Source organism: Emys orbicularis, chromosome 11, assembly GCF_028017835.1.
Source record: "Emys orbicularis isolate rEmyOrb1 chromosome 11, rEmyOrb1.hap1, whole genome shotgun sequence".
In the NCBI taxonomy this organism is placed as follows: domain Eukaryota; kingdom Metazoa; phylum Chordata; order Testudines; family Emydidae; genus Emys; species Emys orbicularis.
Window position 1 is genome coordinate 62365026 of NC_088693.1, and position 16323 is coordinate 62381348.

The 16323-nt window shown below is 37.8% G+C and overlaps 1 protein-coding gene across 1 annotated transcript in view; it reads left to right on the plus strand.

Annotated features, from left to right (window-relative positions):
* ADAM23 (ADAM metallopeptidase domain 23) overlaps window positions 1–15544 on the plus strand; it is a 171887-nt gene extending 156343 nt beyond the window's left edge. The window contains exons 25-27 of the mRNA XM_065413052.1: window positions 5245–5335; window positions 9237–9291; window positions 15449–15544. Coding sequence (XP_065269124.1) covers window positions 5245–5335; window positions 9237–9291; window positions 15449–15544 — 242 coding nt within the window. The remainder of the gene's footprint in view (window positions 1–5244; window positions 5336–9236; window positions 9292–15448) is intronic.
* The last annotated feature ends 779 nt before the right edge of the window (window positions 15545–16323 follow it).

Sequence of the window (16323 nt, forward strand, 5' to 3'; positions counted from 1 at the left end):
TCTCCAATTTGTCCACATCTTTCTGTAGTGGGGAGCCCAAAACTCGACGCAATGTGGCAAATGTTGCCTCACCAGTGCCAAATTGAGGCACTTCCCTCGATCTGCTGGCAGTGCTCCTACCAATGCAGCCCAATATGCCGTTAGCCTTCTTGGCAACAAGGGCACACTGCTGACTCATATCCAGCTTCTCGTCCACTGTAATCCCCAGGTCCTTTTCTGCAGAACTGCTGCTTAGCCAGTCAGTCCCCAGCCTGTAGCAGTGCATGGGATTCTTCTGTCCTACGTGCAGGACTCTGCACTTGTCCTTGTTGAACCTCATCAGATTTCTTTTAGCCCAATCCTCCAATTTGTCCAGGTCACCCTGGACCCTATCCCTACCCTCCAGCTTATCTACCTCTCCCCCCAGCTGAGTGTCATCTGTGAACTTGCTGAGGGTGCAATCCATCCCATCATCCAAATCATTAAAGAAGATGTTGAACAAAACCAGGCCCAGAACAGACCCCTGGGGCATTCCCCTTGATACTGGCTGCCAACTAGACATCGAGCCGTTGATCGCTACCCATTGAGCCCGACGATCTAGCCAGCTTTCTATCCACCTTATAGTCCATTCATCCAATCCATACTTTTTTAACTTGCTGGCAAGAATACTGTGGGAGATGGTATCAAAAGCTTTGCTTAAGTCAAGATATATCACATCCACCGCCTTCCCCATATCAACAGAGCCAGTTATCTCATCATAGAAGGCAATTAGGTTGGTCAGGCATGACTTGCCCTTGGTGAATCCATGTTGACTTTCCTGATCACCTTCCTCTCCTCCAAGTGCTTCAAAATGGATTCCTTGAGGACCTGCTCCATGATTTTTCCAGGGACTAAGGTGAGGCTGACCCATCTGTAGTTCCCTGGATTCTCCTCCTTCCCTTTTTTAAAGATGGGCACTATATATGTGCCTTTTTCCTATCGTCCGGGACCTCCCCCGATCACCATGAGTTTTCAAAGATAATGGCCAATGGCTCTGCAGTCACATCAGCTAACTCCCTCAGCACCCTCGGATGCATTAGATCCGGCCCCATGGACTTGTGCATGTCCAGCTTTTCTAAATAGTCCTTGAGCTGTTCTTTCACCACTGAGGACTGCTCACCTCCTCCCCATACTGTGCTGCCCAGTGCAGCAGTCTGGGAGCTGACCTTGTCTGTGAAGACCGAGGCAAAAAAAGCATTGAGTAGTTCAACTTTTTCCACATCATCTGTCACTAGGTTGCCTCCCCCATTCAGTAAGGGTCCCACACTTTCCCTGACCACCTTCTTATTGCTAGATTGGCCTAATCTAGAACTGTAATTAATATTCTCAGTAATAGATCTACAGGACATTAATTTTAGTTGCTCTCTTCAATAGGATCATCCCGGTGATGGGGATATAGAGCTTGATCCAAAGCCCTTTGAAGTCAGTGGGATTCTTTCCATTCATAAAAAGTACCTGTCGACTGCATGGTGGCAAATACATGGAGTTGGCAGATCAACAGTAGTAATAGATCTGAAAGAATTCATCCACCACAACTTTTATTTCTTTCCACCAGGCAGAATAGAAAATGCCTCCAAAATTCCATAGTTAATAAAATCTCTTACTTTACATTTGCATTTTATTCCATGTTAATCCAGTGACTATAGAAATTATATGGCTGAAATCTATTAGCTGTTGTTTCCTCCATAAATGGTACTTTTTATCATTCATTAAAGTAATGAACAAACATCTAGTGGTCTTTAGATTAGCAGCTAAATCATGGCATATTGATAAAAATATAAATTTCCTATGTATTTATTTGTTTGATAAAATGTAATGTGTATTTTTTTTTAAAAAGACAAAGTAAACATTAAAATATAAAAATGCCCAAATTTTGTGGTATTTAAAATGATCTTACAAAATATGCTCAATCTATTGTAACATATTCTTTAAAAATTGTTTTCCAATATATGTCTCTGATCTTTTTATAAATTTCCAAACTGGTACTAGTGACCTGGAGAATTCTCTGGTAAAGAAATTAATCTTTACCTTTTTTTGTTGTTGTTCTGTGTTTGTACAGCACCTAGCGTACTGTTTGACCTGGTCTCTGACTGGGGCTCCTAGGCACTATGGAATTATTATTATCATTCTTTACACAGAAGGAATCACACGATACGTCTCTCTATTGAAGACTCAAGTGAAATCCTGGACCCACTGAAGTCAATGGCAAAATTCCCATTGAATTCCATGGGGCAGGATTTCACCCTGAGTGTAGTCATTTTCAGTTTCTTTGATAGATTTAGCAAAAAGAGGAATTAATCTGTATGAATAGGAATTGTCACTCCTAATCTATTGACTAGCAGTATTTACTTTGATTCCACAGGAAAAAGAGTAGTTTTAGCCAGAATCTTTTTAACAAGGGCCTCAACTATCTACTGCTATGTTATTTTACCATTTTTAAGGTTGTTGGCCCAAGTGCTTAGTTTTCAAATTATTTTCTGTGCTAAAAGAAAAGATGCCCTTCTCTAGTTATGACACTTACAATTGGGTCAGTCCCCAAATAGGTGATTTGTATCAGGACTTTCTGGTATTCGCCACAGTTATAGTAACTTTAAAGGGTTTTCCATATTTTCTAAATCTAATTTTCATTTAATTGTCTAATCCTATTTAAATCCATCAGCTTGGTGGTGAATTTATTCACAGTAACAGTAATGCCATTGCTTTCTTTCCTTAAGTCCAAGCCTATTGTTGAATCGTTAACACGTACTTGAAACATTTTATCAAACATATAATAAACACATGGAAAATTATTTTTTCTGTACAAGTAGACATATTTCAAATATCCTGAAATGGCCATTTCTGGACTTCTGTTTCCAAATTACAAATATGTCACTATCAGATAAATGTACTACTGCAATATTTCTGTGGAAAAATGACTTCCTGAGGCCAGGCTGAAAAATAATTTCTGTGGATTTTCCAAAGCTTCTGAAACGTTGTGTAAATCAGTTACTTGCTGTGTTTGCAAAACCTCTAAAATAGTATGCTTGCATTGAATCCAAATCCATCTACCAAACAAAAAAAAAGACAGAAGTTGTGCTTTGGGTCAGGCAAAGATAATAGATGAAAAATCATAAAGTTGCTAGTACTTGAGGAAAAATCTCTTAATTGGAAATAGAATGCCCATGTGCCAGCATTTGTTTATCTTCCAACATGCTCAATGTTATTGATCTGTAGCCAACTCTGACTATGAAAGGTAAGTTCAGTAAGATGCATTTTCCATTAGTAGAAAATGTACATTTGATTATTGTTGTTACGTTTGTGCACTGCTCGTATCTGTTAAGTTAGATTCTTATTAATATCCCTGAATACTTGGTGTTGTCTAGATAGGAAGTATTTTAAAAAGGGAATATATTAATTAATTTTAGACTGCTTTCATATAATTTTTGGGGCCATAGTCTGCCCCCCTCATCTGTGGTGAGTACCCATAAGTAGTTCCATTTGAAGTAAATGAGACTATTACAAGACTAAGGCACTACTTGACATAAGTAAGAATTGCAGAATCTGAGCCATTGTTTTTAAGGATGACAAGAAAATAATTTTTATAAACTCTGTATGTTAATTCAGAATGATAAATCACGAATGATCTGCAGCATGGTATGTATCCTGTTTAATCCCAAAGTCATGCATTGACATGAGCTAGTAAAACATATGCTGTATACAGAATGATTCTTTCTTTGCACTGTATGTTGCAAATAAAAGCTGGTGAGCTTGCTTTTTATTCAGTCTGACCTGATATCTAAAATAAAACCCAAGGAAACAACTGACTTATGTAATGTATTGTTCAAAAACAGATCACTGTGATGAATTTTAAAATGTAGGGTTGTGTTTGGGACTGCGCAGTATTATAAGGTATCTGTGACACTGAACTAGCCTCTGAGCTCCTTCAGCTATTCCAGCTACCCCTCTCTGCTTTTCTTCTCCCATCTTTTCTTGATGCTCCTCTTTTCCTCCCTGTATCTCTCTGACAGTATTCCAAACACCTCCTCATACCAAAACCAGAGCTGTGCTACTTGGACTAGCAAAATGGCCTTTGCAGTGGGGGAGCTCTCACTTTGGATTTTTTTTTTCATTAGTAATATTTTTGAAAAGCTAATAATGGGCATTTAAATATTTATGTTCAATTATAAGGTATGTGATATGCAAAAGAATTGTTGTATTAGGTTTTACTTTGCCTTGGACTTAGAGACAGTAGATTTACATCAGAGAGTGCCTGATAGCGGAGAATATTGTGGTCTGGAATTAATTTGGGCAAACAAACATCATAGTCAGATCTATTTTGCATTTTCTTTTCCTCCTCCTCCCCATGCAAATAAAGCACTTATGTAAGAAATTCATAATTGATCCTACAGTGCTTTCTTGCCTTTTTAGAGAAAATTACACCAAATGGATTTTATGCCACCTTTTTTTTCTTCTCTTTTTCCCTGCCCCACTTTATTGTTCAGTGGCTGCTTGAGGATGATGAAGAGATGCATTAATGTTTGGAATGCTTCAGTGGGAATGCAGCTTTTATTTCAATTACAGATCTTTATTATTTTTGATTTGAATCATACCCTTTTACTCCACCACCCTTTCTGCTGAACTCTCTGTAGTTAATAAACTTAAGGTTGACATAACCATAGGGACTATAAGGTGCTTGTGCCTCCTAAGAAGTGCTGAACACTATCAGATCAAATTGAAATAAGTGGGTGTTGAGGGTACTCAGCACCTTACAAGATCAGAGCTATATGAAAAGCAGAATTGATGGACTTTGGGGTTTTTCATTTACCTTGGGAGTGAAATAAGTAGGCATTAAGTACAACATTCATGTTTTATTACCCCTTGGATCCTATTTTTAAAAATTTTTAAGACTTTATTTAATTTTACAAATATCTGAATTTTCTGAACTGATGGTTCATGTACTATGTGTTTATTGGAATAGTTAAGCCAGAGAATGACGTGAATGTGACAGTGTTGTTAATTTCTGAGATAGGTAAATATCTAGTATTAGAAAGAAGGCATAGCACAGTGAGAAATGTTACAATAGCTTTGTTTATTCATACTATTAATGAAAAGCAAGTGGGGCCCTTTGAAAATGTTTAGAGACATCTTGTAGGTTATTTGTTTTCCTAAATTGCTTGATTACGTTTCCCTTGTCATGAATGAAGTGGTTGGTTCTTATGTCTTTCTTCCCGTAATCCTTTATCGCAGGTCCTAGTGCCACCAATCTTATAATAGGTTCCATCGCTGGTGCCATCCTGGTAGCAGCTATTGTCCTTGGGGGTACAGGATGGGGCTTTAAGTAAGCAATGCCGCATGTCTTCTCTTCAGTGGCTATGGCATTTCTATTTTCTGCTTACATCACTAAGTTTTGAGTTCCTGCTACAAGACTCAAAGTGAAAAATACTGCTTCAAATAGTTACACTTGCACTGAAAAAGAGAAGAAATGTAAAAAAAACACAGATGTCACCAGGGTGCAAAGTTGGAGAACAGTAGTATACGTGGATTAACCTTCATGAGATTATAGAAAACAACTCCAAAAGTGAAAAAAGAAATACTTTTCTTCTCATGAAGAAGGTCTAGCCATCTCCCTATATCAATATTATTTTGGCATGCTTCGCAGAGAGTGAAACATAGTGGTAGGAAATCTAAAGGTACATTTTGAAAAATACATGAACACTGAAGTTGTGCACAGCAATGCTTGAAAACTGATACAAGGCTGCTCTGTGTCTAACCAAGATATGAAGTATGCTATAGAATTTGTTCTGAGTTTTTTGACAAAATGTCTTTCTGTCAAAAATGCTGATTCATTGAAACAGAAACCTTTCATGGGAAATGGGCAGTTTCAAGAAATTTCCAATTTTGAAAACATTTTGAGGAGGATGTTTGACACTTTCAAAATGAAAAGTTCTATTTAGAAATTTAAATTAATTTATAGTTTAAAAAAGATAGAAAACAAAACATTTCAAAATTATTGAAACAAAAGTTTTAATTAACTCAAACTGATTTTTTTTTCAGATTATCAGTTCATGAAAATTTTCAAAGATTTTGACTTTTTGTCCATGATTTACAAAATCTCGGATTTTTTTCTGAGACAAGAAAACTGATTCCTGCCCAGCTCTAATATATTAACATTGATTGACATGAAACATATATTGAGCAAAGTTCATTCCAGGTGTAACTTCCATTAACCAAAATGGAGTTATATTTTGATGAATTTGGACTATTATATGCTTTTCCTTGTAATGTCAATTACACACATCCTGTCCATATCAAACTAGCACACTAGGTCTAAATTTGGAACTAGTGTAAATCGGCAAAGCTCCACTGACTTCTGTGGAGTTAGGTTGATTTACACCGATTGAGGATCTGGCCCCAGATGTTTAGCACTACCAAAGGTGGTGATAACACTCACCAATCTTGCAGTCAGAGAAGACAACTAAGATTGTGGCTGCTTTTTTGTGCATCCATGAATGGCAACAACTATTGACCCTTAATTGTGGGCTTGATTGAAGCTTACTTAAAATGTACAAATTAAAAAAACACCTGTTTAAGATCTTAAATCTTTGACAATGGGTAGTCATAAAAATTACACATGTATTTAGAAACACAATATTTAGAAAATAATTTCCTTTCTTGCATACTACCCAACACCAGATTTCAGGATTCTAAGTATCTCCTGCAAAAGCCCATTACATCAAATCATCTAAAGCTTTGTAAGAAATACAGCTGTGTACTGTTTTCAGTGTTCTCTTCTAGGAGAAATACAACCTTGTCCTCAAATCTTGGTAGGTTAGAAAAAAATCTGTTTCCTTTTCAAACCTATTAATTTGTCATGTTAATGCTACACCACATTTATATTCCATTGGGGCAAGTCTTGTCTCCATCTCTATGGGTGCAAAGGGCTCTTTTTAAGCATTGTGATTGTCAGGATTGTAGAGTCCAGTTCCATGGGAGCAGTTTATGTACTGTTGGACAGGGTAAAGCTGGATGATAGCCAGACTGGAGTCCGAAAAGGCTACTCCTACTCCAGTTTACTATTTGGCAGAGGCAGAATGGAAGCAACCTGGATGATGAATACATCCCAACTTTTGCCATTGTACACAAATGCTCAGCCAGGTTATTCCAACTGGGAACATGATGCAAGCAGTAATCACTGAAGTTCTTAAATAGTTTTTTGTATTTATTGATTTTATATTTTTTAAAAACCACTTCAGATCAGCTATAATAAGAACCAGAAATCTAGGTTAAATATCATTGCTTTGCATGCTCAAATAGTACAAGGGAGGTGATATCCAATCTGTGTAAAAAAAGATTATTTTCCTAATCTCTCATTCACAGTTTCCTCAGGAGTGGTATAAGAAACCCACTAGAATTAAGGTGGTATGATAGCTGCTCAAAACTAAATGAAATTAAAAAGGAAGAAAAGGATAGTTAAAAATACTTGATTCAGTCCATGCTTTAGACATGAGCAAAAAAGATTCCCACTTGCCTGTTTATAATTCTTTTTTTTACCAAACTGTCAGTATATTAGAGTTTAAAAACAAAATTCTGCCCTCATTGTTTTTTGTGCTGCCTATTAATGTCAATAGCTTTGGATAAGTGTGAGGGCAGAATTTGGCCCCAAATTAATGTCTTCCTTGTAAGATAGTCTTAATGATGACCTGTATTTGTTCATCAAATTTTCTCACAAAACCACTTCTGACATTGAGAGTTCCACACATTTAAAGATGGAATAATGTGACTCTTTGTTACTTACGACATTCAATGCATGGGTTAAAAGCAGAACAATAGTTGAGGTATGTATTTTGGAGTATACAGCTACTGGTCTGATATTTACAGCCCTTTGCATGCAGACTCGCCATTGAAGTAATTGGGGCTTCTGCAAGCAGAGAGACTGCAAGATTGCTTATAATATATAAAGGCCTAGTCTGTGAAACATTAATTACTGTTCACAATCTTTTGTTGCATATTGTGTTATGTTGGTGTACTTTGCATCTTATATAGCACAGGTTCTATTAGATGCAAAAGTATAAAAGAAAAGAAGTCATAAAAATTACACATGTAAGAAGCTGTTTGCATTAACATAGCATATACCTTAAATAGAAATATGTAATTTAGAGAACTTATTTTAATTATAGTGTTGTTAATTCTGTTTAGGAACTTGAGCCAAATTCTACACATACAAGTAATGTTAAGTCTGTCCTTCCCTCCACTTGTGGACTATTTTCCTGGGAATTAACACAGTGGGAGTTACATGATTGAATGACAGTATACGCCTCTAGATCTGTATTTGGCCATTAGACACGTGCCACTCCCAGTGAAGTAAATGGGAGCCATGTACATATATCCATGTGCAGATGTTTGTGCTCATCCCTAAAAATATATATTTTGGGATGCATCTCCAGTAAAAAATTGTTTAAAATGTTGTGTTCCAGGGCATATCCTTTTAAATGCAGACCTACAAACTCCTTTAAAGATTGATCTTGTGATCTTGTGTGATAGTGGCTTCTGGATACTAGTATGGTAAACCTGGATTCAGGAAAGCATCCTTGTCCAGGACAGCACTTGAGCATATGCTTAACATACTTGCTTAAAGCAGTTAAGTGCTGTCCTGAATGGGGTGAAGTTAAGTTCACACTTAAGTGCATTCCTGAATCAGGGCTTTAAATAGTCCAATTCTGGCTTAAATCAAACAATATCAATTGCTTTTCTTGGTATTGTCAACATTTTTTTTTTTGTCCAGCACAAAACTAACCTGCTCCCCATCACTTAAATCACCGATACAAATGTTCCACTTTGCATCCTGCATGTCTTTCTGTCATACAAAAATATAAAAGTATTTGGTATCCCTGTATGAGTAAGCTCTCGTATTGAAAATATCAGTTCAATATTTTAAAAAGAGCAAGATATGAATATTTATTCTGTAGCAGAACCTCAAATACAATGGCCTGGCCTAGCTCACAGCTTGAAGTGCATGTTTTTGGGGGGGAAATTGAAAAGGCTTTTTCACTTGTATGTGGAAGAAGGCTAGCACAATATAGGGCCTCTCACACTTTGCTTCCAGATTTTTTGTAGGATGTCCAAGACTAATAGAATGGGTTTTAATTTTCCTTTTAAGCAAGTGATGTTTCAGTCTTTAGTAATGTGAGAAGAAGTAGCCAATATTTTACAAACTAGGAGATGTGATTTTTGTTCCACAGGTTATCAGGTGTTCACATGCACATACGGTACTGTGGTGTCAAGTCCAAATCAAACGTAAGCTGCAATTAAGCAAATTTTGTTCATGCACTTAGTGGGTCAGTTTGGTATAAATTAGCAAAACAAAGTTTTTCTTTAAAGAAATAAACAAACTAGGATTTATGTTTAGACATTTTCTGGAAAGATATGGATAAAAATAGGAAAGAAAAGTTGTTGTGATCAAGTCTCAGTAAAATGTTCAGTGCACATAGATCTTAAGGAACATATTTAGTGAATTTGAGTTAAATGCTGCTAGTGAGCACCCTGTTAGGAACTATATTTTGTTTCACAGAAGACCTTGCTTAATATTTTGACAAAGTTGTAATTGTTTTTTGTACTGCTGTAGTGTTTAGGGTCCCCTCTCATGGGTCAGGGCTGCACTGTTCTAGGCACTCTGCAAACACATAACCTGCATTGATGGTGAAGTTCACATAATGGCAGCAGGTCCATGGAGCGCCCTTCAAACCATTACAATGCTTCATTAAGGACTAAAGTGGAAGCGGAATGAGGGATTAGTTAATGTGGGCAGTCTTGTGTGGGCCCTCTGAATTTCACATTTAGGCCTAGTTTCCAGTTCTTTTTAATATAGAATTACTTGACAGTAGTGAATGTATAAGTGTGTAGTTTTGGTACAGTAACGAATTCAATTGCTTTTTTAAATGCTGGCTTGATAGTTTGTTACATTTTGAAAGGGGATACTTGGTAAATAAATAACAATATTAAGTAGTAGTACTGGTAAGGGCTAAATTAAAAAGATATGTGGGAAGTTCCTTTTGAGACTGCATAATAGTCCTCAGAATGTGGAATAGACTAGTAGGGGAGGTGCTGTGGTGGGTAAAAATGTATAGGCACAGTATTATTCCCAGTAATATCTGCTAAAAAACAGAGCTTTCCTGCCAAGTGGAGGGTTACTAGTTGGGCCAAATATTTACCCAATCCTTAAACTTCTGCATAAAGGCAGCTTTAGGAATTCAAATTGAGCCAAATCCTGTTTCCTGTAGATGCTGGAAAGTCAAAAATGATCAGAAATGCTGTATCTGTTGTGGTGTAGGGCAATACAGTAGAGAGCCTGTGCAGTGAGATTCTGAAACCTTGTGTATGCTTCATATAGGAACTACATACCAGCTCTCTGGTTTGTCAGTAACATCTATTTTTCTTTCCACTCTGCATTTCCTTGCAAAGTGTGTGCAGTGGGTCCATGAGCAGCATGAATCCACCTGCTCAAAATCAAATAACATGCTATGTCTACTACTATTCCTCATGCCAACAGATGGCAACAGACTAGCTAAGCAGGTGCCCTAGACTCTGTCACTGTTTTGAGGCTGATGATCCCATCCCCCAACTTTGTTGTTTTAATTTTCAGTTTCACATAGCAACAGCCCGGTTATTGTGGGTTTGCTCAGTTTTTCAAGATCTGGTATGGGGAAACTTTACAGAAACATTACTGATTTGAAGGGACTGTGCAGTCATTGGAGTAACCCTTAATTTTTTTTGGCAAGACTTTGTGTTTCTGTGAACATGGAGGAAGGCACCGACTTACAAGAACACAATAAACTGCAATAGCAACACTAGTAGTTAGCTGCTACTAAAATAGGCAGTGTGTTTGTGCATTAGTTGCTGTGTTCTTCTCAAAATACTTATAAGCAAAGAGGAGAAAAAAGAGGATACAGCAAAACTATAATAAAAGATTGGGGTAGCAGTGGCTTTATTTTGTATATTTATTTTTGCAAAGAATGAACTATGCCGTCAAAAGGTTTAAAAGCAACTATCCTAAATGGAATGTAGGAGATTATTACTTTGCACTGTGGCTTGTTATAGTTATGCTATGAGTATTTTATTTTTAACAGAAGTAATAGTTGTGTTTTTTTTTATTCAGAGCTAATGGAGGCTGAACTTTTATTACTGTGAATTATTGAAACTGGAATTAAATGTAAAAAAAAAAAAAAAAAAAAAAAGTTAATTCTCTGTTAGAGTTCCATGGCTAAAACGGCACCAAAAACAAGTTAAGAAGTTAAGATGGTGGCCTCAGCATCATTCATGTAGCGTGACCCTTCCCCCAGGGACTCATCTCCTCTGCCTCATGTTGGTGTTTACTGCACTAGTGAAGGCACCCACACTGTTCTTCCTCCCTCCTCTGGCCAATGAGCATGTGTGGACCTGGAGCCTTGAAGAAGGGCCACTGCTTGTATGTGCTGGAGGAGGAAATATGGAGCCCTAAACAGTAGCCTCTTGTGGAGTGGAAGGGAAGTGGTCTTAGTGCTTCTGCCTTTTGCTGCTGAGGAAGAATGAGCAGAAGGGGCCAAGAGGGAGTCCAACAGAGCAGCCGTTGCTAGCAGACAGGGAGCACATCCGTCTCCCTGAAGCAGCAGTGAAGCCAGGTGAAGTTCCTGCTAGGGTATGTCTATACAGCATTTGGATCGAGCCTCCCAGCCCCAATCAACAGACTCAGGCTAGCAGGGCTTGTGCTAGTCCTTTAAAATGCTGGCAATGCAGCTATTTTTAAAGTTGCCACTCAGATTGGATCTCGGGCTCCGAAGCCTAGGAAAGGGGGTCAACCCTGACTGGGAGGCTCACTCCAAAATGCTGTGTAGAGATACCCCTATTGGCCAGAGAGGGGTGGCTGCTTTCAGTATCTCAGAACAGCTATTCCAAGAGGCAGGTGAGCCAACCAGCAGTGAAAGACCACACACCTGTCAATCCTAGCCAGGCCTGTCTCCCACCTCCTCAAGATAGGGCCCAGAAGATCTACTCTTCTGTGGTAGGCCAAATTCTGCACTCAGATGCACAAATTTGTGTTTTCTTCAGTGGAATCCATATGCATTCATTTGGGGAAAGAATGTGACTGAGTTTGTGTTTAGTTCTGGGGAACTTAACATTTAACAAGGCATTGCTAAAACTAACGATCTTCCAACATTTCCATTTGAAACCTCTGTTTTAAGTATTTTACAACTCCGCTATAAAAATGGTTTGCACTTCGATATACATCTTTTCTGCTAGTAATTTGTTTTATAATCGGAAGCTGTTTCACATTTTTGAAGTTACAAAAATATAGCACAGTAGTCTTAGATGTAATTGGATGTTAATGGCACCTTTAGTCCATTATATGAACTGGGCTTTATATATAAAGGGCTAACACATGCTTTGAAGCCCCAGGCTGCAACTGGGGCGAGTGCAAAGCCGCACTGCCACATTGGAGCTCCTGAGGCTTCCTGGGACAAAGCACAGCCTCTGCAATTCCCTTTAAGAGAATGTGGCATGTGCCTCTCCACCCTGACCGCACATAAGCCTATTCTGCTGAGTAGTATGTGGGAGGAGCATGACTCTTTTGGGGAGTCTAGTGTTCCTGTGTGCGTTAACCCGATTGTCCTTCTGTGCTCTGACTGCAAGGATTGCATTTGTGCTCAGCCCTGCACTTGGTGTAGGGGTGAGGGAAACAATTATACAGCCAGGTGGGGATCTTGATATAGCAGGGTAGAGGGCTCAGCTGACTTCTGACCAGTGTTTACCAGGAAGGTTTATATAATATGTTTTTTTTTAGCAATGCTTGGAGCTTAGCTATAATGGAGGATTAGCAAAATAGTGTAGGAAATTCATTATGATAAATTGCTACACTTTACTTGGCCCATGAATAAATGGGGATCCTTCAGTAGTAATATTGTTAGTTCCCTTACTTATAGTTATGACTTTTTGGGGGAGAAAACCGAGATTTGTTCATCCGTTTGCAGTTTTTTAAATGGACTAGTATCTTCATCTCAACATATAATGTGTTGTGAGTAGAGATGGGGTTTTTAGTGGTTAGAGCATGTGACTGTGACAGGAGGCCTGAATTCTGCTCTCAGTTCTGCCACTGGCTTATTGTATAACCTTGGGTGAGATAATGCTATCCAACTTAGTTAAGCAGTTTGAGATATTCAGATAAGTATTACGTAAGAGCAAGGTGCTGTTATTTCTTACCAAAAAATTAATATGCAAAAGTGACTTACTGAACATCAAGCATAGTGTATTTCAAAAACAGTTTTGTGTGCTCATTTTGAATGTCATTTAGATCCCTACACCCTTCATTTTCAGGCATGACAACTTTGTCAGACTCTGATGTGGAGAAAACAGTTGTTACTAATGATTGACCAGAGGAAACATAACATTTTGATGTAACATATTAAGAAAATACTGAAAAAGAAGAAAGGCATTAGCTGAGTTAATTTTTTACCTTTGGAAGAATGTATTTTCATTTAATGAACTGTAGGACATGATCGAAATAGATTTGTGGCTTTGAAATAGACCCTAGAAGACATTTGATATGATGTGGGCTGTGGTACAGTTCCACAAGAGTTTGGCAGTTGTTCCAAAGTACGTCCATCACTGCTCAGAGACAGTACTAGCAGGACTGTGCTGCTCAGGAGTACTACTCTAGCAAGGGGTCAGTTGGAAAGACCTGGAGGGTTATATTGGGAGGCTAGCAAAACATGTTCCCACTGTAACTTCGTACTAAATGTCACAGAGCCCACTCATCAATTTAATAGAAAAACTTCAGGCAACACATTTGACTTTAAGTATAGGCTTTTAGTGGTTTGTTCCCTTAAAAATAACAGGAATGCAAACATTCAACGGACGGTTAAATCATCTGAATTTTTCACACATATTAGTGATCTGATTTTTCAGATTTGTTTTAAAGGTAAATAACTGTGGGTTAGTGGAGTTTGAATTTCAGTATGCTGTGTAATAAAAAATAGTCATTTAAAGCACTGCTTTTCATACACCATAGAAAAAGAGAGAAACTGACAGAGAGAGTAAGTCCAGACAAGTTTTGATTCAGATTTAAATAGTCAATATTATTCAGACTTCCTACTATACTATTCTACATCTGACTAGATCTACTCAGAGGGTATGAATGCTACAGAGATTGCTGGGTTGATATATCTAAATAGTGCAGTCAGTTTGAGTCACAGTGAAGATTAGTACAACACTTTTCTATAAAAAGGGAAACAATGAAATTTTAAAAGCCTATAACTCTTACGCTGCATGCCTTAATAACAAATACTCAAGCAGGCACTGGCACAAGATCAAAGGCTGCCAGGTCCTCTGAAAGACCTGTCCTGGATAACTTTTCTTTTTGTACTGATTCCTAAGTCACCTGTACAACTTAGGAAAGGCTTGCTTTCAGCTTAAACACTACAGCAATGGTGGTATTGGGAGAGCACAGTCAAAAAGGAAATTTTGGGCTTTGTGTATTTAATTTTTAATTCCTGTTCTATGTCTTTTGCATGACAATTTGGTGGCGGTAGTGGTGCACATGCCCAATGTTAAGACTAAATGCATGAGCCCCTTGCTTGATGCCCCACATAAAGCCAGATTATGGGGAGGTTGCACCCAACTTGTGCTGTTGCCTTGTAATGTCTTGCTGTTTATTGATATAGGGTATCAATATCGTAGGAGACTGGACATTAGTATAAAAGCTAAATTGTAATGGCATAATTAAAAGTCTCTGTCCATTCTCCTTCGACTGCAGTGTCTCAGTATCTGCTATATTTTGTACCTTATTGGAGATTCAAAGTGCTTTGTCCATAGTATGGTAAAAGCTCACAGAGACACTAAGATAGCTTGGTCAACTATAAAATTATCTGTGGATTCAGTGTAGCCACTCAAAGATGGATACCTGAGGGGGCATGGTCACCTCATTTGTGGAAGATCTATGTTTTGGAGATTAATGAGTATCTGTTATAAACAGCCAGATGCCTTTTTGCATTTTAAGAGTGATTTTGTATATGAAATGTGACTGTTTTGAGTGGTTCCAAATGATGTACAAATGCTGTCCTGGCTTAATGTATAGATATGTCATACAGTCTGAAAGACTTCCCATCTAAATAGGATTGACTGCCACTTGCAGTACTGCAAAAAAAAAAAAAAAAAAAAGTTAATTATATACACTGTCTAGATTTAACACATGCAATTTTAAACTTCATAGAGACAGCAGGAATTGATACTGTAATACAGTGTGTCCAAACCCTCTCAAAGTCAAATCCTTACAGTTACTTTACTGTAAGGTTAGTTTGTGAGACTACCTCAAAGTGAGCTTACTACTTTACTATGGTGTTAGCACTGCTTCTCTCCCATTATGCCTAACTAATGTTTTATGTTTTTCCTCCTCATTTCATCTCCTTTTGACGCACGTTGGAAGAAATGTCAAAAAGAGAAGGTACGATCCAAATCAGCAAGGTCCTATCTGAAGGAACTTGGAAAAGCTTCTTCTTGCACTACTGGATTCTGGGTGTGAAGTCTTTGCTGTCACTGTGCAGGAACTCAATCAATAAAGAAGAACATTAGAAATGGTAATGACTAAAGTTGAGTTGCTGGGGTTGGAGTGAAGGAACACTGTCTTTTTTGGAGATAAGTTCAAATACTCCCTTCCTTTCATCTTTCTCTTAAAAAAAAAAAAAAAGACAGTGATGGACAACTGTTTATTTTTTTGTTTTGTTTTTTCAACGAAAGAAAGAAGGGGGCAAACCAACCAAGTGCAATAAGAGAACTGTTTCAAAATAGTAAAATAGAAGATTTTTTTCCCTAGCCTGCTGGCACTCTAACTTGAGTTCGCATGACTTTTTTTTTCATATTAAATGACAAACTCCAGTGGCATGAGCAGCTAATTTTGGAAAGGGTAAATTGCATGGCATATATACACCAAACAAACAAGCTAGCAAGCCGATCCACGCAAGATCTGCACCCAAATCTATACAGAGAAGAAAACAACAAAACACAGAACGCAGAGGTGGTGATATTAGGCTCTTCTTATGAAATCTTCTTCCACCAGTGCAGTGCATTCTTTCTCTCTGGAGAGAAAGCTCCCTATTCTGTGGATTCATTGTCCCTGTTCTTTTACCTCCTGGACTAAAATTCCTTTGGGTATGGGAGCTATTGTTTTTGAGCAGTGATAATGTATAGTTCTATAGAAAGAAAAAATGTATATATGGAAATAAGAGATTGACATATCATTTTCACGGATCTTTATTGAAGGATTTCCTTAGAAAGGTTCTATTCTCTATGTAAATCTATTTT